Here is a 22,808-nt window from a genome sequence, read left to right as displayed (position 1 = left end):
GCCCTGCTGGGAAGGAGGTGCAGCCCTCCCTGCAGCCTTTCGGGAAAACATGCACTGATTTCCATGTCCAGATGCTGCCACGCGCCAGGCAACTCATTTGAATAACACTGTGCATCTCACTTATTTTCAAGAGGATAAAAACAACTGCATGCATTTTATATCTCTCCCCTCCTGAAATAGGGACGTTATTTTAAGTTTGCCATCGCCCACATGAATGAGGAAAAATAATTATCTCAACGTTATAATTAAGCTTTCTTTATTGTGTGGCCGGTATTTGCCTGTGCGCTATGTGAAATGACTGTTTTGATGCACAAGATGAAACGGTAAAGCAATAGTTCATCCAGACTCTCCTCGTGTCAGGCAAGGCTCCGCTGCAGTCCGATCGCTGAACACGAAGCTGGACTGCCTTCACAGTGACATCTGAGTCCCGATGTCATGTGGATGTGAGGCGTGATGAAGGGATATCTTCTCACTGAGCTTCTAATAGCTGACTGTCCAACACATGATCATCTTAAAGGTGTATTTAACGGCCAAAACAGCTGCACTCAGAGGGAGCAGAGTGACTTCTGGAATTATCTCTACTGTTGTTCAAATCAATTTGTCATCAATATGATGGTTAGAATTATGAGTATAAATTGTGTCTTCACCTGTGACCCTGACAGATTTCAGAAAAAGTGGATTTATCTTGCTTCCCATTTATCAACCTGACTGCAGCAGCGGCCCGCCGAGTTGACCTTAATTGTTGGGTGTTTATGTACTATAATGATATTTTACAGCCAACAGAAGCGGGAGGGGAATGTAGGGAAATAAAGTGCAGAGGTTAGTAAGAGGTTAACCTGAATATAAACCCACGCACCTTCAGTGACTGCCATTGCTTGCTATTTTATGGTTAATGAACAGTGAAGTAATCTCACTGTTTGGGGGAATTAAACACAAATGATCCATAAGTGCAGTTAAAAAATGTTGCTTCCTTCCAGAAGTGATAGCGACTGGCAACCAAATGAAACGCACCATTACCTTGAACAAAATTAAGGCTTTCTCTGGGTTTGGACATTGAAACATTGGGATAATGTCATACCAAGCTCAACAAAGGTCAAGTGGTTTTTAGACATTTTAATACAGAATCATATCTCTGTCGTATATTTAAATGCAAGGTGGTACAGTAATTATTCAAGAAAGGTATTAAATATTCAAATGTTATTAATAGAACAGCAATTAAACCTGCTCTAGTTTTGTTGGGTCAGATCGTTCTTACTTTGGACAGTGTAGTCCACAGCTTTTGATCATTGTGTCTGTGGTCAACTTGTGCTGTGTCTTTCCCAAATTTCATTTACTTTGAGACATTAAAGCCTCATCGTATTTCTCACAAAGGCTTGATGGCTGATGAACCCCTGGCTCTTCTACCTTGTACACCTGGTAGTGTTCAGGGCTACACTCTCTGGCAGCATGTGTGGACTTTACAGTCTCAAATTGAGATATGCTCCGCTGCGATCAAACATTCCTGTAGCCCACAATGTGATCTGCTTAGCATGGTGCATCATGCCAGAAGTGCTCTAATTCTTCCGTTGAATTGCACCTGTAAACACACATATTGTAGAAAATCTGTTGGGGAAAAAAAAGATACAGAAGAATCATAACGCTTGTTAAAAACCGTCCAGCTTCAATAAACCAGTGCATTTGTAATATGAATTGGCGTGACTGACTAAATAGAAAGGATTCATGCAGACATGCATGACAGAGTTTTGGTCAATTTAAAATCCATCCAAAAAGCAACAACAGCAGAACAGAAAGTTACTCCAATATTCAATCCAATCAAATCTGATCCAGTGTTTGTTAAAAAGTTAAACAATCTGTCGCACTGATGTAAACCAGAGTTAACAGGATGACAGCCTGTAACATAATCAAGAGACAAAACCTTGAATTGCTTCACAGTAATGAATTTGGGACACAGATTGAAATGTCTGAATACAGAAATAGAGAAATGACCCTGAAAGAATATTTATTGCTGTGTTATGACAAAGCCCTCAAAGTGAATTTGCTCTTTATCAACCATCAAACAGTGTGCGACTGTGTCCTGACGTTTACCTGAGTTGCTCTGTCAGGGAAAACAGATCCTCTGGACATTGCAACGACACGTATTTTAAGGCATAGTTACTGATTTTGTTTTGTTTTCACCTGCTTAAAAGCCTTCTTCTATGACTGTAAATGCAATTAAGCAATTAAGCTTTTGGATATAAAAAAATTGGGGCGAGATTTTTTTTTAACGTTACAATGATTGTTTTGGTATCATATGACACAATGCTCTGTCAATAAAAAGTAGATTTTCAGTTTCAAAATTGAATTGAAAAAGGTGACCAAAAAAGTCTACAGCTACTTGTTTATGAATGTGTGCATTTGCAGATACAGTATACGTGTGGACCATATATGTTTGATTTGCTGCCTCTAATTCTGAGTTAACAGACACAAAACTTAAAGGTGTTATCAATAACTTACACTACAATATCTAAATGTGGCATTCCATCTCCCCCTTCCTATGCACTCACATTCAAAGTCACATTTGCTGTTGTTTGAATCATCTGCCCCCTCAAGTGGTTGCCAGTTTGTGCACTCGCTAATATTGCTGACGCTAGTGTTATGTTACCAATATGACATTTAATAAGTGTCTCTGATTCTTTGTATAGTATGAGGTTCTCGGTCCTCCTCCTCTTCCTGCTTCTTCAACATCAATAATTGTGGAGTTCCTCAAGGTTCAATCTGAGGCCCCCTTCCACTGATTGGTCTCCAGTTTGATTAGTGCATACTTCAGCCACACTACAATGATGCAGTAATATAAAAAATAATATAATATGTATAATGTAACATTCCACATGTTCAGCTGGTCCACATCACTTCAGTTTTGGCGCCCCGGCACCAAGTTTCATCATTTGTTTTAACCATCACTTCCTCGTGGTAACAAAGACACCAAAGATTATCATCAGTCAAGTAAAATGTATCTTGACTTTGGCCCTCTGTAATTTATATCTGCTGAAATTGTGCATCGTGTCCGTTCTCTTTGTTGATGACAGGTACAGATGTACTGTTTCCTCTGTCTGAGTTTTTGCATCCTGTTCTGTAGGTGGGACCCTCACTGAGGAGGGTCATACAGGCTGTGGAGGATGCTATGGGCTGACAGCCCTCCTTTTGTGTCTGACAGTATATCTGATGTATAAGAGCTGGATTCTTCTTTTCCAGACTTCTCCAAGGTTGTGAAACAGATGCTTTCCTTTGATGTACTCACGAACCATCATTTGATGGATGATTGTCTCCCTCCGCAGAATCTCTTTATGCTGAGCCTCTGGCTCTTGAGGTAATATTCTGATGCTGTCTAGCCTCAGTCTGACATGGTGCGTTGACAAGAGAACCATAAAGCAGAAGGATTTATCAGGCTCTAGTAATCTTGTAGTAATGAGTGTCTCCTGAATCCTTTATTAAAGGCCTGTGTGAGGAACATATATGATGGTGGCATGACTGAGGATTTGTGGTTATTCTCTGGCTACCATCACGCACATAAACATCAAAGGACTTATGAAGCGTTTGTCTGACACTGATGTGTCTGGATTATGGGCCTCCCGACCATTGCTACCTGACCATATGATATTTTACCATTGATATTAAGTTTAGACCATTGCACACAATCCATTTTAGAATAATGAAAATCCATATGCACAGCATGTGTTACTGAAAATGATTGTTAAAATGATTTTTATATATAGATATATTTCCAAGCAGGTAAGAGAATATTTCTCATAATTTGGGAGCAGAAAAGTAAAGAATATGTGTGGACAGGGTATGATGACATTAAATCAAACCTCAAGGGAAGTGTCTTTATGTTCATGAATTGGGGTATGGTTCATGTACCAGATGCGAACCATACAAATATTCAATATTCTGCTGATGCATTTTTAATACATTTTAATCTTGAGCCAGATATTGAATTTCCTCTGTATATGAACAGTACATTTGAGCACAGTGCTGTGCATTAGCCATATGTCAGAACCTTATAAAAACACATATGAGTTTTTACTGGAGTCCATTTTAAAAGGATAGCTCTTTCAACTGACAGTCCAGATGATCAAACAAAATCGTTACTGCTGATGAGCACTGACTCTGCCCTGCACACACCTCAGAGCATCACTGAGGGACAATCTTCTTTGAATTTTAACCATGTCCTGCATTGCGTTTTGCAAACTAAAGCCTGTATTTATCACGACTGGCTTTGAATGGAACTCAAACCAGATGGAAGGAAATTGGAGATAAATGCAGCTGGAGTCCATGTACGAGAACCGTTTGGTGGTATGGGATGGGACAGCTATGATGTCAGTGCATGTACGATGCTGCATGCATGTAGAATTCTGCCAGTATGGAGGTGAAAGGCTACACTGGGGATATTTACATACTTAGCAATGGGTCTTGCAATAATGCCAAGTTGGCTGGTGGGTTGTTTGTTGGGTTAGTTGATGGGTTTGTTGGTTAGTTGGTGTGATGTTTGGTTGGTTGGTTAATGGGTAAGTGGGTTGGTTGTTGGGTTTGTTGATGGGTTGGTTGGGAAGTGGGTCTGGTTGGTTAGTTGGTTGGTTGGTTGGTTGGTGCAGATTTCCGAGACACATGGAATGGAGGATGGGTGTCAGCAAACAACAGACCGCATTCACGTTTGCTGTGGATCCAGATAAAGGGACGTATTCTGGAATCTGTCTCACTTTTTTTTTCATCTTTGCTGGGTAGGGTGTTTTAAGTTTCCACGGGAAGAGGTACATTCCAGTATTGTATTGTTGTATTGAAAAAAGAACTATTATTCATAGATTACCTAGTGCTCACCAAAAATATAAAGAAATGAACAAATTGTTCATCTAAAAATCTTACACTGTATATACTGTATCTATTTCTACTAATATATTTTCAACTAGGTAACATTCAACTTGTTTGATATACTGTAGTTGCATACAATAAAGTTGGGCATTAAGCTTAGGCTCATGAGAAAAAAACATCCTACAGTTTCATTGGCTGTGAATAAATGCTTTGTACGACTGTCTGAACTCTGTGCAGCAGCCGTACGGGAGTTGAAATGAAGTGGTTCAGGTGAGTGAAGGCATACATTGTGTAAACAGTAGTCAGACGACTGCAAATTCTTCTGGCACCTTCCACCTTTTTCTCTGGCAGCGTGCCCCGCTGTAGCAACACTCTCAGAGGGATAAAAAGTTTAGAAGCAAGATCTGATTATGGTGAGAAACAAGTGTGAAAAAGGACCCAGAGCTAAAAATACACGGCTCAACTAAGATAACATCAGGAGATTATGATACACGTAGTAACAGACACCTGCATTACACAGAGAACACAAGAGCAACAAAAATCATAAGGCGACCTCTCCAGAATCATTTGATCATTTTGTGTGAGCTCTTCTTTTGAAGTTGCACTGACGACCCGGCTTGATTACCATTTGAGATTGAACAAGATCTGGTGAAAAGTAGAAAAAAATTGCTGCTGGCAGGTCTCTTCATTACATCTTGGGAGTTGGATTAGATGAAGTATCCAGGGTATTTCTGACAGAGCCACTCTTCTCCGTCTGGATTTAACCCTGTATGTTCCACTTTCACTGTGCTGCTGCATCTGGGAGCCAGCTGTTGCTCTTTTTGTATACAGCGTGCAAGTGTGTCTGAGTCTGATTAGGGTCACTAGAGGGTCTGTCTCATTCAATATACAGCTGATTGACCAACTGGGAGGTCACAAAAGTTCCAACAGAAATCAGTACTTTCTAAGAAATCACAGAAAATAACATGTTGAAGAGTGCATTGTTCACATAGATGACAAAATGCACTTGAAACAGGTCGGCCACGAAGACATGAAGAGATCTGGAGCTATTGAGTTGTCACAAGCAGCTAAAGAGCGATGACATCTCATCAGTGTAGGTTAGTCTCTAAAATAGATGTAATTCAGTGCAGCCACTTTAAATTAAGTTGAGAATATGTTATGCATTTTAAAGTCTTTGGTGTGCTGTAAACGGAAAAAAAAAACACACATACCATGCACTGTGTGCTACAAATCCAAAGATTACAGAAAGGAAAAGTAAACAAGTCTTCTTTTTTGCTAAAAATGGTTTATTGGACAAGGAAGATTACAAATCTGATCCCTTGACAGTAACCATCAACCATCTGTTTACAGAGGCCAACTCTTAAAAATGATTTACCACATGGAAAATATTAGCAACCCATGAACAGAAAAAATGAAAACGTAACAAAATATCAATACTGTTGAGAGACGAGTACCAAAACTACATGCACATTACAGTTAAAAAAAAAAAAAAAAGACAGAAAGAAATGTGATGTCAGGACAGAATAAATAGACTAAATATGAAAAACAAAAAAGCTAAAGGTTTTTTCCTAGGAGTTAAGGAAGGTTACAGTCGCATATCCCTATAAAAAAGAAATGTCTGGACCTATTCAGTGTAACATTAAAACAAGTGAGACAAGAAGCAGGTGGTGTCTGTGTGTCCTAATTCAAACAAGACGTGAATTTACTTTCTGCAGACCAAGGCACTCAAACTTTTACACCAAATTCTGAGCAATGACCACTGTCCCTTGCAAACATACAGTACACAGTGACTTGTTTGCATGAGTTAGAAGATCTCTAGCAGGTGCAGTAACTTTTTCAATTTTGACATCACGAATACTCAACATCCATCCGCGCCTATTTCAGTACTGGTCAACAGTACTTTCAATACAGGTCATTATCAGTGTTGATCCTTTCATTTTTACATTATATTTTTGTAACCAGTTGTTAGAATATACAGTTATAAAGTTAGTGAGAAACACAAACATCTACTGTGAACCTTTTTTTTTACCTCTTCTACTTTATTTAATGTACATATAGTTAAAACACAAACATTATAAGACTAAAAAAACAACTGAGAGTGAGTGTACAAGTGGCACAGGAAGAAGTCAAGTGTGATTTTTGATAGTAGATGAGTGGTCCCCCACATTCCTCATTTAAAACATCAGCAGAAACCACAGTGTTTCCATGTTTTTTTCTCAGAGACTCAACCATTAGGCCTTCTCCAGTGACTTATAGTAATCCTTCAGCACAGCCCAAGCCTTTGGTGCCATGAAGCCATCAGGAGGATTCTCTCCCTCGCGGGCCATCTTCCTCATACGTGTGCCTGAGATGAAATCATAATCTTGATGGCTGAAAGGAGAAGGAGAGAATAGAGTTTGGAGTAAAATCAATGAGAAGATGCATATCAACGGCACAGGAAATGAGTCAACAATAACTCCCTGCTGCCCTGGTATCAAGTGCATCAGTGCGTAGGAGCAGGGCTGTTAGCATTTCTGCAAACACAATTTGAAACCAAAACCAAGCTGTTACAACATTACACATTCCACTTCTGATCTATACGGATAATTTAAAAATATGCCTGGATTGGTCCAGATACTCAGGACCGGCTCAACACATCTCTACATCATACCCAGTGAAATAAGACACGATGAGTGCTCAGTTCTGATGTTTCTGGCAGCCGATTCATTCATAATTCCTCCCAAATCGCTCTGTGGCTTGAGAGACACTGTGACAATCCAGTAAGCTCTAGCACGCCACTGCAATGTTGTTTGAAAACCAAGGCCAGTCCAACTGCCTTTCAACATTTAGAAATTCTTCAAATTCAGTGTGTTAGAGAATATGTATGATTGATATGCATGCGTTTAACGTCCCCCTCCAGACAAAAATGTGTTTATCTTGCTCCTACAGTTGAATATTTGAGCTTCACACTGTAGAATGAGGTGTCGGTAGTTTGGAACTCGCCCCTGCCCCTAAAACATTCCAAGTCTGCCCCTGTCGTGAAGTAAAATCTTTCAAATATTGCACATAAATACAAGTCCAATTTAAAGGTTTTTGATAATGTATGAGCACACATCTTTTAGAGATTTTATGCTCTAAACGATCAACTTGAGTGCCTGGAATGCATAGTTTTATGCTCTCTATCAATAGATGGGTTAGTCTACTAACCAATTGCTATTCAATACAACACAGCCTGATGTAATTTACCTGTAAACTAATATATTAAAAACAAAACAATATTAGCGCGTCTACTTTATCAAATGAAACCCTAAACACTGGTACAGATGTTTAAAAACTGTAATATCACTTTAAGGTATCGCACACTACTGTCAAACATCTGGTTGCTATTCCATGCTTCAAATTAAACACTGTCAGGAGGCCCCTTTTTTCTGATAATCAGATTTTAGATTTAAACTTTCAAACATTCTCATGTCTCCTACGTCCTCTTTCTCTATGACAGATGGCTTCTTGCTGCACGTTAAGTTCCCCTTGTTCAGAAAAAGATATGGACAACTGTGTTTGAAGCGAGCAGCCAAGTGCAGCCATCATCCACGACAGGAGCTGAGCACAGTGCTGGCACATCTTCATCAAATCTTCACTAGCCTCCTCTATTACTGTCAGGCATAATCAAGACAGCTTCAGACATCTTGTCAGCAGACATTTACACATGAAATTACATTCAAAGGGGGTCAAAGTCCTGCTGTTTATGAAGCAAAATATCTAATTGCTTTTATATAACAGGGCCAGTCATGTTACTCTGAAGCAAAGAGAAACTGGGAAGAAGACCCAACAGTTCACATGGCGTGAGGTGAAAGAGCTCCAGGCAAATTCTTCCGAGAACATTTTTATACAGTGTCAAATTAGAAACAGCTTGCTTGTGATGTGAGCCATTACACTTTACAGGAATGACTGAGGGGTTTTGCTGGTGATTAGGATAAGCATCCATATTCCTCCTGAAATCTGGCAAGGCGCTGTCAGTGTGCATGAGAGAATGGAATGCCATAAATCTTAAGTGAGTGACGACTACAGACTTTGGAAACCCACTAACCATCTTGCATTTGCTCTCTAGCGTTAGAATTTAAATGATAAAGTCATTGGGAAAACAAGATTTTATCAAAAATTACAGAGCAGTCTATCAAATGATGGAAGAGATTTTACATGATATTCCGAAATGTGTCAAAGTTCATTGTAGGCCAATGAGTTTTTTTGTGTAGATAGAACTACATAGCATATTACAGTGTTGTTAACACTTTAAATACCATATTATATATGTGTTAACAAATATTTCAGAAAACACAACATTTCTGATTGATGTGTTATATGTTTTTTCAGACATGTTATTGTGTTTTGCGAAATGTATGTAATCTGAAATATCAATCCGTTTTCTAAAATGTCATTATTTTCTGAAATGTCGTTCCATTTTCTGAAATGTCTGACCCTTGGGGCCAATGTACTAAACAAGTGTTCGGTCATGCTTCAAACATACCATTTTTAACAGTACAAGAAGTACCATTTGTTCCCGACAAACAATTTGCTTTGTACTCAACATCACAAATATGCATCATGGAAAACAAAGCCAATCTTTTGATTAGTCTGGTGAAACTCTGCTTAAGTTGCATAACCTGATTGGGGGGGTTGCATCAAATCCGGACAATAGGCAGTGAGACTGCATGATTTTTGTGAGTCATCGTGTGCAGTGTCCCTATACAGGCTTTAATTAATAGCAGGTCTCTGTAATTTCTGAGCAACAGGAAAGCTCATACTAACCCCCAAAACTTTTGGACCATATAGGAAAGAAAAACAATGCCTGTTATTCTTGGCTTGGAATTGTACTGTTGATAGAAGAAGGAAAGGAAATGGATGAAAGGGTTTTGTTTAAACAAGAGAAGTCTAATGAGTAATTAATTTAGAGAATGTAGTGTCTGTTTAGTATGCTGGTCCTAATTGGGATAAATGAGAGGTATTACTCTGGAATAAATCTACAAATGAGCTTTTTAATTCAGTGTGAGTGATAACTTCCGCTTTGACTCAAACCATTTCTGTATTCCAAGACACTAATAAACTTTAATACCATGGGACACAAAAAAGGGCTCTAAAAAATGTAATTATAGCACAAACATGAGCAACAACTCACTTTTTGGGATCGTAAAAGTCCATTGCTCTTTTGACCTTGTTGTAAGCAGCCACTTTGAAGGGTACAATCTCCAGGGTAATGAGACCTGGAGCCATAGTGAGGACCTTAGCCCCATGAGTGGGATCGTACAGGTCCTTTCCTGTGTCAGGGTGGGGCATGCCCGCAGGGTCACGGCCCACAATGTAGAAGTTGGCTCCAGCCACCATCCGAGCTCTGCAATGCCACTGAACCTGTTAGCGAGGGAAAAACAGAAAGACAGAAGAACTGTAAATACTGGAGAAACATTAAAGGTGCAATATTTCATTTAATTATTATCAAGAAAGTCTAAGTGCTATCTCTAAATACTGTAAAATTATCAAAATGCTCAAGCAAGAAGAAATTCACACAGCCCATCTTCAGATACTACAATTACTAATACCAGTGCCATTAGGTTCTTCGCCGTGTACAGTATTTGCATTAGTCTTACAAAACAGAAGTTACAGGCTTTCATTGCACTGCCAAGAACACTCTGACACGACAAACACTGATGAGGTAGTTTAAATATTTGAATGGCGGGCAGACCAACAGTATATGCTGTCATTAAAGGGTAAACAAGGTCAGAACAATAACTGCATAGCCTGGCTCTGTAACCCTCCCCTTCAGAATCACAGACTGAATATATTCACTGCCTGACATCCACCCGCCTCCAATCTGCTCCCAATAATTTACGCTGTAGCTTTCCCATTATTATAAGTGAATGATTAAAAGATTTCCAGCTACACAGCTACACTCAGTCCCATGAGGTGGTTTGTGTATGGCATGCTAACACTAAACGGAGCGCCTCATGACAGTCGTAAATTCCCCTTTCCTGCCATTTTTTTTACCCTCAAAAATCTGCAGACACCAAGTATGAGCGTCTGTCGGCATCACTCTGTGCTGCATTCACATGTTTTTGTTCCGTGTCAGTTCTGAGGAAAACATTAAGGCTTTTGTAAAATACATCTCAAGCATGTAACCACAAATAAGGCATTCTTGATGATCATCACCTCAGTTGGCCCGGCGTACATCATGGGTGAAGGAAAGATAGCTACGACGGTAGAGTCTGGATTTAGGATGCCGTCCTCCAGCACAGCGGCGTGCTGCTTCATTCGCCAGGGCAGCGGCACATCATCGTCCTTGGTCCAGCCTCCCAGGGGGTGGAGCAGCAGAACGGGCCGGCGGTAGCCCCGCTCGATGAGACGCTTGTGGGTGTCCTGCATCAGAAGAGCATGGCCGTTGTGGACCGGGTTGCGGAGCTGGAAGGCAAATACAGCATCTGAAAAGAGAGAAAAAGAAGGGTTTGTTAAATTGCGACCAAACACATCTGAACACATCTGTATAAAACAAACAAAAGGCCACAATGTACCCAGTGATAATCAAGCAGCTAAGTGCCCAACCACTGAAACCACATACAATGAGGGACTGAATCACACCAGAGAGTTCTCTCCCATGAATTCCCTACCGTCTCTCTTACTTCCATCCCAAAGACTAAACAAAGACAAAAGGATTGCATAGAGCGGATTATCCACTTTGTCCTCGATGTTTTAAGAAAAAAGGTAGCAGTTTATAAATATTGTGGCTAGGGGTGCAGCAGATCACAAAACTCATGGTTGTTGTGATCGTATCACAGTTTTGAATCAAAAGTTGAATCATCTTTGAGATCAGCAACTAAAAAAATAAAAGGAAAAAAAAAGGAAGAAAAAAGGTCCGGCTTACGTTAATTTAAAAAACATCTACTTTGGCTCTGATGTGGCTGTTTTTTTCCATCTGTAATCACCACTCACCAAATGCCCTGTCCACAACACTATATGATGGGATAAATGTCAGAAATCTCATCACCATTTTGTGGAAAAAATAAATAAATAAACAAGCTCCAACAGTACTTGGCCCATACCTGCATTCATTTCTTTAAACTTCTGTTTGAGCTCAGTGGGTGTCAGTCGGTACTGATCCAGTCCATCATTCCAGCGGATCCTGTCCAGGACCTGCAGGTCCCCCCCGACCAGCCAGTCCCCACTTTCCATCACCATCTGAGAAGGAGTCACAGTGATCATGACAGGGAACACAACTCAAACATAATCCAGACTTAAGACACTGAGGTCCATAAAAACTTCACTGTGCTGGAACCAGGCCAGCATGAATTCTAATAAAACCCACGAGTTATAACCCAGTTGTAACGAGGATACAACAGCATAAATCAGAGAATGTGTGTCGTTAAACAGTCAACAAAACTCTGGCGTTACGACTCTTCTGCTCTTGGCCGCATCAACTACCTTAATTTCAATAGCAGAGCAGAGACGAATTCAGATTGTGTTCCACAATATAACCTGGTGATGAGCTCATGACCACATTGGCGAGAAATTTTTCCCCTTAAGAGATTCATCCAATAATGTCACAGGAGTGCTTTGGATCCAGGCAAACGCTGCTATTCTATCAGGCAACATCTTTCGCCTGCCTCGTGTGGCATTTATGAGAGTGTAACTTGAGTTACTGAAAACACTAGCCTGTGCGATGTTAATGTGATACAAAGTGACAATTCTCTGCAGGCTCGGTGGGTAATAAAAGAAGACGGAGAGAACTACAAAACAAAGGGCCACAAATGAAACCATAAGTCTGGAGGCATTGCGAAAACTTCATCTGGAAATTGATGAAAAAGGATGTCACTCATCTCAATGACATGTAATTTATCATGTGAAAAAAAACAATGATGCTCTTTGATATCCAGACTTTACAAACAGACTGATTTCGGTATGATCTGGCATACAATGCATCAAATCAGAAGCTGTCCGCAGCAGAGGTGTCTACGTGATGTGATCAATAACCACTTGGCTCCCTCGTAAGAAGTTTTCAGGAACTTGTCGTGATTTGTTTCCCACACTGCACGTAATCCAACCAGTCCCCCGCTGGCCCGAGAAGAGTCATGAAAGATGCTTAACAGCCTTATTCTTTTGGAGAGATCAACAGCCATTATTTTCCAAACACGAGTAAATGGAAAATATAATGTCTGTGTGGATATATGGAAAGGAACATGCTTCCACGTACACATGCGCTCTGTTTAACCATTTTAAGAGCCCCAGGAGTTCACATGTGAAAAAGGGGCCCCAGACAAATAAACAGCCACTACACTAAAGTTTCCGATGAAGGGGGCTCCTGTTTGAGTGACAGACAGGTAAACAGGAAGCTGTGGATTAACTACATGCAATATGGAACAGGTCATTTCGGGTTGGAGAGGATAAAAAACATTGTAGCTACTAGCGCAGAGGTGTGTTGACAGACTGGCTCTGGCACGGGGAGTTAAAACATACACTTATGTGTACATACACACACTCTTAAATGAGTGACACCTTAATCACAGCAAGCTGAACACACGCGGGTCTGTGACAGGTTAGAGTGGATAAAGAATGACAGTTATGGCAATACAGTGTTCAGCAGCATGTGTCCAGAGCCAGCACTGAGCCATTATCACGTGTTGACACTGGAGAGTCATTTTACCAATTTAATAAACTGGAAGCTTCTTGCATCTTTAAACACACTACCAAGCCAGACTTAATCATGAACATGGTGTGAGAAAAAAGATATCTGCTGCTAAGATTAAAAGTGTCTAGCAACTGCACTGAAATATTGAGACAGCTGCGGGCTGGTGTTCAAGTTAATCTCCATCCAGGATTTTCAGCACTACAGGACCTTAAAATAAGCCAACGAGGTTTACAGAAATGCTGACCTCAGGGAGAAGAATCACGGAATACTACGTATGTCACTATTAATTTTGTCTTTCACCTTTGGCAAAGTATAAGTGTATTAACAACTGCATTAATCCTGAAAACAATAGGATTTAAAATAAGACTGACAAGCAACTTTTAAAAATAACCCTGCACTCCCTGTCCACGCAGATGGGTTTATAAAAAGACAACTGTCTTTGTCTGCGACACCAGACCGTTCTGTTCTTTTCCGGCTACGAGCCAATGGCACTTTCCGCAGGGTGTGCAGGATCATTTCAGGACGTTATCTCGCCACTGAGTCTACCTGAGCCCCGCAGCAGTCAATAGGAGACAGATGGAAACAATTCCTGGGTATATTTGGCGGAGGGTTGGGTGAGCGGAAAGGTGGAAGCTGGCAGTGATCCCACAGCCTGTTGAGCTGTGCAGAACATTCTCAAACGCATTTGGTGGAGGCTGTGCGGGAGACTCAGCATCCAAATATAACACCTGCAAAATGAGGGTGGACTGAGAAGATCAAGTGATTACACTGGGCGTCCTGACAGACTGTGAGAAAAAGCTCCACTCCTCCACCTATTCAGTCTTTCCATAAGCAATGTGAAAAGTCCAGCTCGGATCTGTGTTCTATCAGTGCCGAATCCAGGGAGGCGGTTTGCTTTCACATGCAGTGTTTATCACATAGCACACTGAGACAGACCGTCTGCAGCTCTGCAATGCTGCTCTGGACTTTCCCCAAGGCTGAGCTCTAGGTTTTCAAGCGCATTTCCAACACATTAGGCCATATTTTAAATTCAGTTTAGTGAAATTTCTGACTCGAACTTCAGCTCAGAAATTTACCTTGATGTAGGGGTGGTCCTTGCAGGTGGTGCCCCACTGACGAGCACATCGTTCTTCTTTGCGGTGTTCATAAAACTCTGGGTTGCGAAGGATGGCCACTCGCCTGCCCTCATAGACCAAAGCCATAGCTGTCACACCATCCAAACGCTCTTTATCTGCAGTGGAGACTGGCAGCACCACAGGCACCGACAGGTTGATGACACCACCTAGAACAATGGAGAACAAAGAACATTTTTAAGTAATGCCAAACATTCAATATTAGATTCATCTTTGTTGGTCCAAGCTGAATGTGATGACATGAAATCTTTGCCATTTATGATAGTTAATGAAGACTCTTTGGGTCTTGGAAGAAAAGCTACACATTTTGTATAAAAAGCGTTACAAAATAAATGGTTTTGTTGTGTCTGATATATCATCGAAAACCCAAAGATACTGAATTTACTATCAAGTATGGCTCAGGGTTATATCAGGTGACATAAATTCAATCAAGACGCATGAAATCATCACATTCAAGAAGCTAAAACCAAGAGCGACATTACTTTATGACATTGCCAAAGAATTTCTGGATATATATTAAAGGCTAATTTACATTCTTTCACTTTAAAATACATGGACGTCGCCCAATTATCATTATATTAGTCGTTCCAGTTTAAGGTATATTAGAGGCACCGTACGGTATTAAAGATGGCTAGCATCAATATGGAGCAATGTTTGTGAGTAACCCCCCATCTTATATGCATCAGACGTGGCAAACCCAACACTCAGTCCTGGCAGTAAAAATGTAAGGAGTGAAGAAGCAGTGAAGAAGACCCAGTGGCTAACATGAATGTGAACGCGGCATGATTTAAAAAAATCGAATAAAAAAGCATAACAAAGGAAATGCATTTAACACAACTGCAGGATCTCAAGGATGTGCTCTTATGTGAAGCACTGAATGTAAACAAAACTTTAGTTTTTTATAAGAAAAACTCCACAGGGCATCTTTAATATCAGATGACAATCCCAACACAAAGCAAGGGAACACTGAACAGACATCCTACAAAAAGGCAGGTTAAAATGTTCAAAGGTTTGGTATCAACAAAACAGCTCGACCATTCTAATTAAGTTTCCATGCTATACCCCTTCAGGCTAAATGTGGAATATACAGCTAAACCACAGGCTGCAGCGAATCTTCAAGGCTGCAATTTAAGAAGCTTGAGGAGGAAAATCCCCTCTTAAGCTAAGCTGGATCTTGACCCTTTCTCATTTTATGATTTGGAGCTGTGTAGTGACAGTGTTATGTTGGCAGCTTCATTTCACCGTCCAGGTCGATGAAAACATTTCGCCCGGCACGCTTTTCACATCACAACACATCAAAATGCAGTGGAAACAGGAGGGGACGTCGACGGTTGCAGCCCCTGCCCTCCCCCTTTGGACCCTCATCTCGTCCCCTCTGTCACAGTGTAGAGCTTACAGCTGGTTCCAATAAAGCGCGCGCACGTGCGCACACACACACAGACACAGACACACACCCATCCACCCACCCAAGTCTGCCAAATGTCCGAGCAAGAGAGACACCAGCTTGAATTTGGGTCTCCGTTTATTTTTGCAGTCCATTTGATTAGCTAAACATGCCTCTCTCTGCTTCCCAACCAGTCCCAGTGTTAAATAGCAGGGGATCAATTCTTTCACTGTCAAATCCCTGGAAGGAAGTGAAAATGGACAAGCAGTGGTGTGTGGTGTCAATCAATACAGAAGCCTCTTCCTCTGTGTCCCTCTCCCTCCGGACAAACGGGAAAAGCGGAATCAAGACTTTTTCTCATCGATATATATTTTTGCCTCCGTCCTGTCCAGACAGCTCAGTTTCTGCCTCTAGCTGTCTTTCCTGGGAAGAAAACTTAAATCATCTGTGATATTGTTCTGCACTGCAGGACTGTGAAGGTTTTATCCTTCAGTGAGGACAGCGGTTGTAACACATACCTGTCAAGATCTCAAAGTGAAATACAGGCTATGTTAACTTTCAATCTATTTTATGTATTTTTCATTTTGCTGTGTGTGTACGTTACAAAATATTTGGCAAAACAACACACAACTGAGGTTTGAGTGGTCGTATGGGCCATAAAAATAAATTGACTTTTTCTTGGAGTTTCAAACAACGCATGAGAAATTGCTGTAATTACACCAGGACGCTCTACACCCAATGTGATATTCATTTTGTATAAAGTGCCAAAAAAACCAAGGCATTCCTACAACATCATCATTCTTTAAATTCAACATCTAAATCAAATTCATTCCTGATTTTATCACTGTGCCATTCTGCCACCTAGCCAAGTCGTACATCACTGTGGTAAAATGCAGCCTCATTTAAACATTTCAGCACATCCAACAGTGCAAAATATGCTTTAAAAGTAGGCAACATGCATGTAGTATTTGTTAATCTAATGTAATGCTCAATTTATTAATTGGAATAAAGTAAAAAAAGGGGAACACAGAAAGCAACAGCTGACAGACGTGTGCTTTAACTGAAAAAAATAACACAAAACTAAAAAAGTGTCAAGTGACAAAAACTTTTTAAAGAAAGGAGGACCATTATTTCTGAGTTATCCATTTCATGAGCACTGATCTCCATCTAGTGCCTTTCCTCAAGTATAGCAGCACTGCTCTTCACAGTAAAATCTTAAAATGTTACTTATTCTGGAGAGGAAAAAACACAATCATCTTACCATCCAGGAGACAGTCAAAATGAAGACACTGCAGAAACTCTCTCTCTCTCATAAAGCCATTCAGTGGAGTGGCCCAGCCTTCAGCCAGCACCTGCACCCACTGCATGTCCACCTGGGGATGACACAAACAGTCACATACAGTTAGTGACAGACTGGCTAACAGCTTCCTATATCTGCAGTTCAAGTAAGAGGGGATAGATAAATAACAGCTCTGTATACAACATATAAAAAAGGTAATTAAAGGTAACTACAGGTAATAAGTAATAATAGCAATTCAGCATTATTTAGTTATTAAGATATATCCTAAATAATTAAGGAAAATTAGAAGCACCTTCCCAATCTGTACAGCAGGCAGAGTCTCTGCATCAGCCTTCGCCAGGTCCAGTTTATTCTCCTGAACGTACAGTTCTTTCACTTCATACGATGCATCAACTGGAACAATATCCTGTTGAATCACAAATTACATTCATAATTACAGAAGTCATCTTTATAAAACATCCAACAAAATTAAGACATTAGTAGAGGTTTACGATTCACTAAGGAGATATTGATTTACATATTAAACATGGTTGCAGCGACATCAACATTCATTCAAATGTGAAGCGTCACTACCCCCTAGTGGCCAATAGAGGAATAAAGGATAATAGGGCAGCTTTATGTGCGAGTCTAAACTTCAAGTCTAAACTTCAAGACCATCGCTGTCACTGTGAAGGTCACACAGATATTCTTGGGAGGCAACAGAGCCAATAAAAACAACATGCAGCTGATTCTAAACATGACACACATATTTTGCTACGGCGCAATGGTTTTTCCCCTCACCCTCTCCTGAAGCAAGTCAACCAGCTGCTGTATGCACTCATTCACACTGCAGGTGTCAGTCTTCAGCACAAGCTCTGGAGCCTCTGGCTTCTCATATTCTGAATCAATTCCAGTGAAACCTGTGAAAATAAAAAGAATTAAATACAAAGAGTGAGCAAAGGATATACAATTCTTATCACCATGAAGAGCTTAGCCTTTTTCTATTTCCATTATTGTACAGGTTTGAAACAAAACTCAGGAAATTGTTTATCACACTGTGTTAAGCAATTTCCTTCCTCCAACAGTGATGCATTAGTTTTATTGCCACTGTCATGTCCTTTCTGTGCAATCTGATATGATAAGCAATAACTCAAACAGAAAGTGCGGAAATGTATGATAACAGTAGAAGTCACAATGATGAAAATGTTGCATGTGCGATGTACATGTGTCTACAATTTAAAAGCAACGTTTTCGAATCTTCTCGTTGTAGAATTACAATTTGACCGAGTCTCTTTCAGGTCAAAATGTACAGCTGTAACAGAGGCCTCTGTATATCACTTCAAGTGTGAAACTTGACTGCCCTGATCACATAACATTACCAAGGATCGAGGTCTTGGACCTGCTGCTGTGCTGCACATAAACAGTCTTCAAACTATACTACACCTCTTATCTCCCCCGCTCGGGCCTTCTTGTACAGCCCCTTCACGTCCCTCTGCTCACAGACATGCAGTGGAGCGTCCACAAACACCTCGAAGAAAGGCAGCCCTGCAGCCTCGTGGATCTTCCTGACATTGAGGCGATCCTGACAGATAATAACCAAATACACAGTGAGGGACACACATGATTTAGCCAAAGAGTTAGTGAAAGATAGCATTTAAAGATGCAACATGTCTAACATCAGTCTAAAACAATCAAAAATTAGACATCGTTTACAGAATGTGAAAAAAACAGTTTTGACTCTATGTCAAAGGTATTGATGCATTTTGCTGCAGAGGTTTCTACAGAAGTTAGCAGGCTAACCAGCTAACCCAGAGCCACTCTGTAATAGGTCGATAGGAGACAATGCTAACACTCCACAGTGCTCCGAAAGCCCAGTTCATGCAGAATCATCTAACAGGAGCAATAGCTGCATAGCTAACTGTGTACAGCTAATGGAAACTACAGTTAGCAACAGATGGCTGTGACAATGGTAATATGCTGCCTTCTATTTGTCTGTAGAATAATTGTTTTGATTCTTGACCTATTCTTACCTTTAATCAATGATTATCAGGTTTGGTTTTTAGCAAACAAAATGTTGAGAACACCATTCGTTGTGGTGGGCAGTAAATTAGCTCATTTGGCAGCAACCACAGCTAAAATTGTGCTTCTAATAACAAAAAGTATAAGGTAAAACACGGATACTTATCATGTGCCTTCATTGTAATTAGATAGAACAATATGAAAGTTTCTGCACTACAATTAGTGTAATTCTTTTTATCTAATTTTCTTTTGGTCATTCTCGATTAAATCAGTTTTAATAAATTCACTCTCCAAAATAATAACTAAAAAAAATAGAAAGCCCAGGTATGTTTCAAAGAGCACATCAAATCCTGCCTTCAAAACTCTGATATTATCATGCTATACCACAACTTCCTTCTATTCTTGGAGCTGGCGTCATCAATTTCAGTACAATAAGGATGACGCAAAGGGACATAATCAATAACATCATCAATGACGTCCCAAGATTTACAAGTTCCAAAATTCTATGTGAAATGTACAATGCTCTAAAGCCTATTAGAGTCAATTTTCCCTCAGGCTAGAACAAAACTATTCACAATAGGTCAAAATATAGCAATTGATCTAAATATAGTTCAATAAAGACTGTTTAACAGAATGACAGACACATTTCCGAGAGTATTAGTGAGGACCAGTCACATTTATCCCTCTTGTCATCCGTTTCCCTCACTGAACTGCTGATGCTTTGTCTGGAGAATCACTCACCCTGCTGTAGGGAGAGATGAAGCTGGCGATGCAGACCAGCCCAGCATCAGCAAAAAGCCGGGCCACCTCAGCAGTGCGTCTAATGTTCTCTTCGCGGTCCTCTGGGCTGAAGCCGAGGTTTTTGTTCAGCCCCTGACGAACGTTGTCCCCATCCAGTGTGTAGCAGGGGATACCGTGACACACCAGGTACTCCTCCAGAGCCATGCTCACCGTGGTCTTCCCCGCACCAGACAAACCTTGGCACGGGACAAAACAGAGGACATGAGATGACATACATGTGCAGAAAGGGACACTTTCTTAAACCTTTGTCAATCAAAGCTGCTGACATCTCATAGCCTACCACTCAGCCACACGGTGCATCCTCTGAACCCTCCTCTTGTGCCAACAACCTGCCCTCGCTTGTTTCGGCTGACATGATGAGCTTGATAGGTGACATTGGTTGCGCGTTGCATTCCCTGAAATTAAAAAAAAAAAGTTTGCTGTCAATTCAGCCCACTTGAATCACTGTTAAACAAAGTTAACAAAAAACTCAGATTGAAAGAGAGGAGGTCAGCATGAACAGATCAACAAATTTAAGTTGATCACATCAGACAACATGCGTGTAGAGCAGCAAGTAATGATTATTTTGGGGAGACAAACTATATGGGTTTTCTTTCAGCCAAAACCAAGAACCCATATCCCCTGTTTCTCATGCCTGTCACCAAGAAGACAAACGATAATTTAACATCTTGTATTTTAAAAAGAATTAGCAAAGATGATGAATGTGATGATGATGATGACGATGATGACCGTGTTGAAACTTGTGGACTTTCTCCTCCTCTCTGAAAGTTACAGCTAGACTTTCACAGATACCATTGAATTGCAGATGATTTAAATTTCCCAATATTGGGAGAGCATCGTTTAGTTAGGCCTATTTGTAATCTGTGTCCCTTAGTTGACACACAACTATAAACTTGCGATTGGTCCCTGTATCTAGAACCACATGAAACCTGTATAATTCAAACCCTCTGGAGAAAGCTCTGTCACAAAATGTGTCACCAACATTTGGCTGTCTAATAGTCTACACTACGTGGCTCTACATTACAGGTCTAGCATTTTGACTTAAGATGCACGACAGGCTACACTTCTTCTTTTTTGCTTCTTCTCTTCCTTCTTCTTTTTTTCTCTGTGTTCCTTTGACGGACTGCAAAAAAACTTTCAAGGTGAAAAAAACGCACCCTACTATATCAGCTGGAATTTCACTGATACCACTAAATAGCAGATGGTTTAAATTCCTCAATATTGGGAGAAACTTCATCATTTCACTAAATCATTGTTAATAAGTAAATCTTAAAATGCTATTGAGTTAGGCCTATTTGTATTCTATGTCCCTTTGTTTTCATTTAGTTTGCAGTCTTAATGATACTAAAAATGATGAAAATGATGGCCAGAAACATTGTTTTGAGAAGCTTGATATTATGTAATGGGACTGAAATTAGATTTAACTATAAACTTGTGGTAAGTCCCTGTATCTAGAACCATGGGATGAGAAAGGTGATTGGTTCCCAAAAAATTGGGTCCAACTCCCAGCTGTGTTCAAACTCTGCCCTTGATTATATTACTGAATTGAACCTATATTTCAAACCCTCTGAGGAAGGCTCTCTCACAAAACGTGCTGGCGTTGATCTATTGTGATGTGAGCCGAAAACAGAGTATTTTGTCCTCCCAGAGTTGGAAATCTGAGGTGGGCTGCCCTTTGGAGTTTTTTGGAAATTGGTATATCATGCATCCCTTATTATTTTCATTATCCATGAATGTATTGATTATTCTCTCAATCAGCTATTTTGTTTATAAAACGTCATAAGGCGGTTGCCACCACATATGACTTTGATAAGGCTTCACACCCTCATGTTTGATGATGCTGGCCTCTTAACTTGAAAAATGACCATGACATGAATTGATTAACACTGCTGTCGACTAATGACGCAGTGAGTCAGCTCTTCATGTTTGTATGTTGTCTGATGCTGGTTGGGGGACCACAGTGCATGAATTATGTATTCTTATCCTCGATGACTGTAAATACTGCAGCTCAGCTGGTGTTACAGTATGTTTTTAAACCATCAAGAACACAGGAATATGTGCACACAAAAGTAGTTTACCCGGCAAAAGAAAACAAGGACCTGCAGGGTGAGTTAATGTTTTCACAGCTGCATAGCATCGACCAAACAGTTGATGCCTTTTCGTTAACTGCATCAGCAGCAGTTGTCTGATTAGCCACTTTTTTCAGTCACGGCGCTGCTAGCAACCAATACGTTAAATGTAACGTTAGCTGTTCTGCACAGCACCACACTGTTGAGCATGCTAATAGAGCTAGCTGTCCGCCCTGTTAGCCTGTTAACTCATAACTAATTCATTAGCTTCCAGGTTGGTTGATTAATCGAAGTGTTGGGTTAAGACAAGTCGTCCAAAGAAAACTCACCCAGCTTTCAGCAGTGTTGCTTAGCTTCTGCTTCTTGTTGGAGTTGCCGTACGTCTCCATGTCTGGCAGCAAGTCAGCGGCTGATTCAACCGGCTACCTCTTTTAAAAGACACAAGAAGACAACCCGTAAACAGGTTCTTTGTTTGCAAGTGGAGTTATCTCTTGGTATTTGTCTTTCTGCGTATTTATTTATTTTTGGCACAGGTATCCCCAGTGAATGGAGGAGCCCGGAGGAGCCGAGGAGCCTGGCTGGCACGACAACCGGGAAGAGCTTACTCCAGCAGCCACGTCCACGGCGACGT

At 40.5% G+C, this 22,808-nt stretch overlaps 1 protein-coding gene across 1 annotated transcript; it reads right to left on the bottom strand.

The window, feature by feature from the left end:
* Positions 1-6,291: 6,291 nt before the first annotated feature.
* Positions 6,292-22,774, bottom strand: papss1 (3'-phosphoadenosine 5'-phosphosulfate synthase 1). The gene is made up of 12 exons (XM_037108253.1): positions 22,507-22,774; positions 20,389-20,503; positions 20,049-20,284; positions 18,732-18,870; positions 18,090-18,208; positions 17,602-17,715; positions 17,271-17,382; positions 14,569-14,774; positions 11,910-12,045; positions 11,023-11,291; positions 9,998-10,227; positions 6,292-7,215 (listed from the first exon to the last, which is right to left on the bottom strand). Exons 1-12 carry the CDS (start codon positions 22,564-22,566, stop codon positions 7,077-7,079), a joined length of 1,875 nt encoding a protein of 624 aa, XP_036964148.1. The 5' UTR covers positions 22,567-22,774; the 3' UTR covers positions 6,292-7,076.
* Between the last annotated feature and the right edge of the window lie 34 nt (positions 22,775-22,808).

Source organism: Acanthopagrus latus, chromosome 1 (genome assembly GCF_904848185.1).
Source record: "Acanthopagrus latus isolate v.2019 chromosome 1, fAcaLat1.1, whole genome shotgun sequence".
Taxonomy (NCBI): domain Eukaryota; kingdom Metazoa; phylum Chordata; class Actinopteri; order Spariformes; family Sparidae; genus Acanthopagrus; species Acanthopagrus latus.
This window is presented reverse-complemented; position numbering and strand designations above follow the sequence as displayed.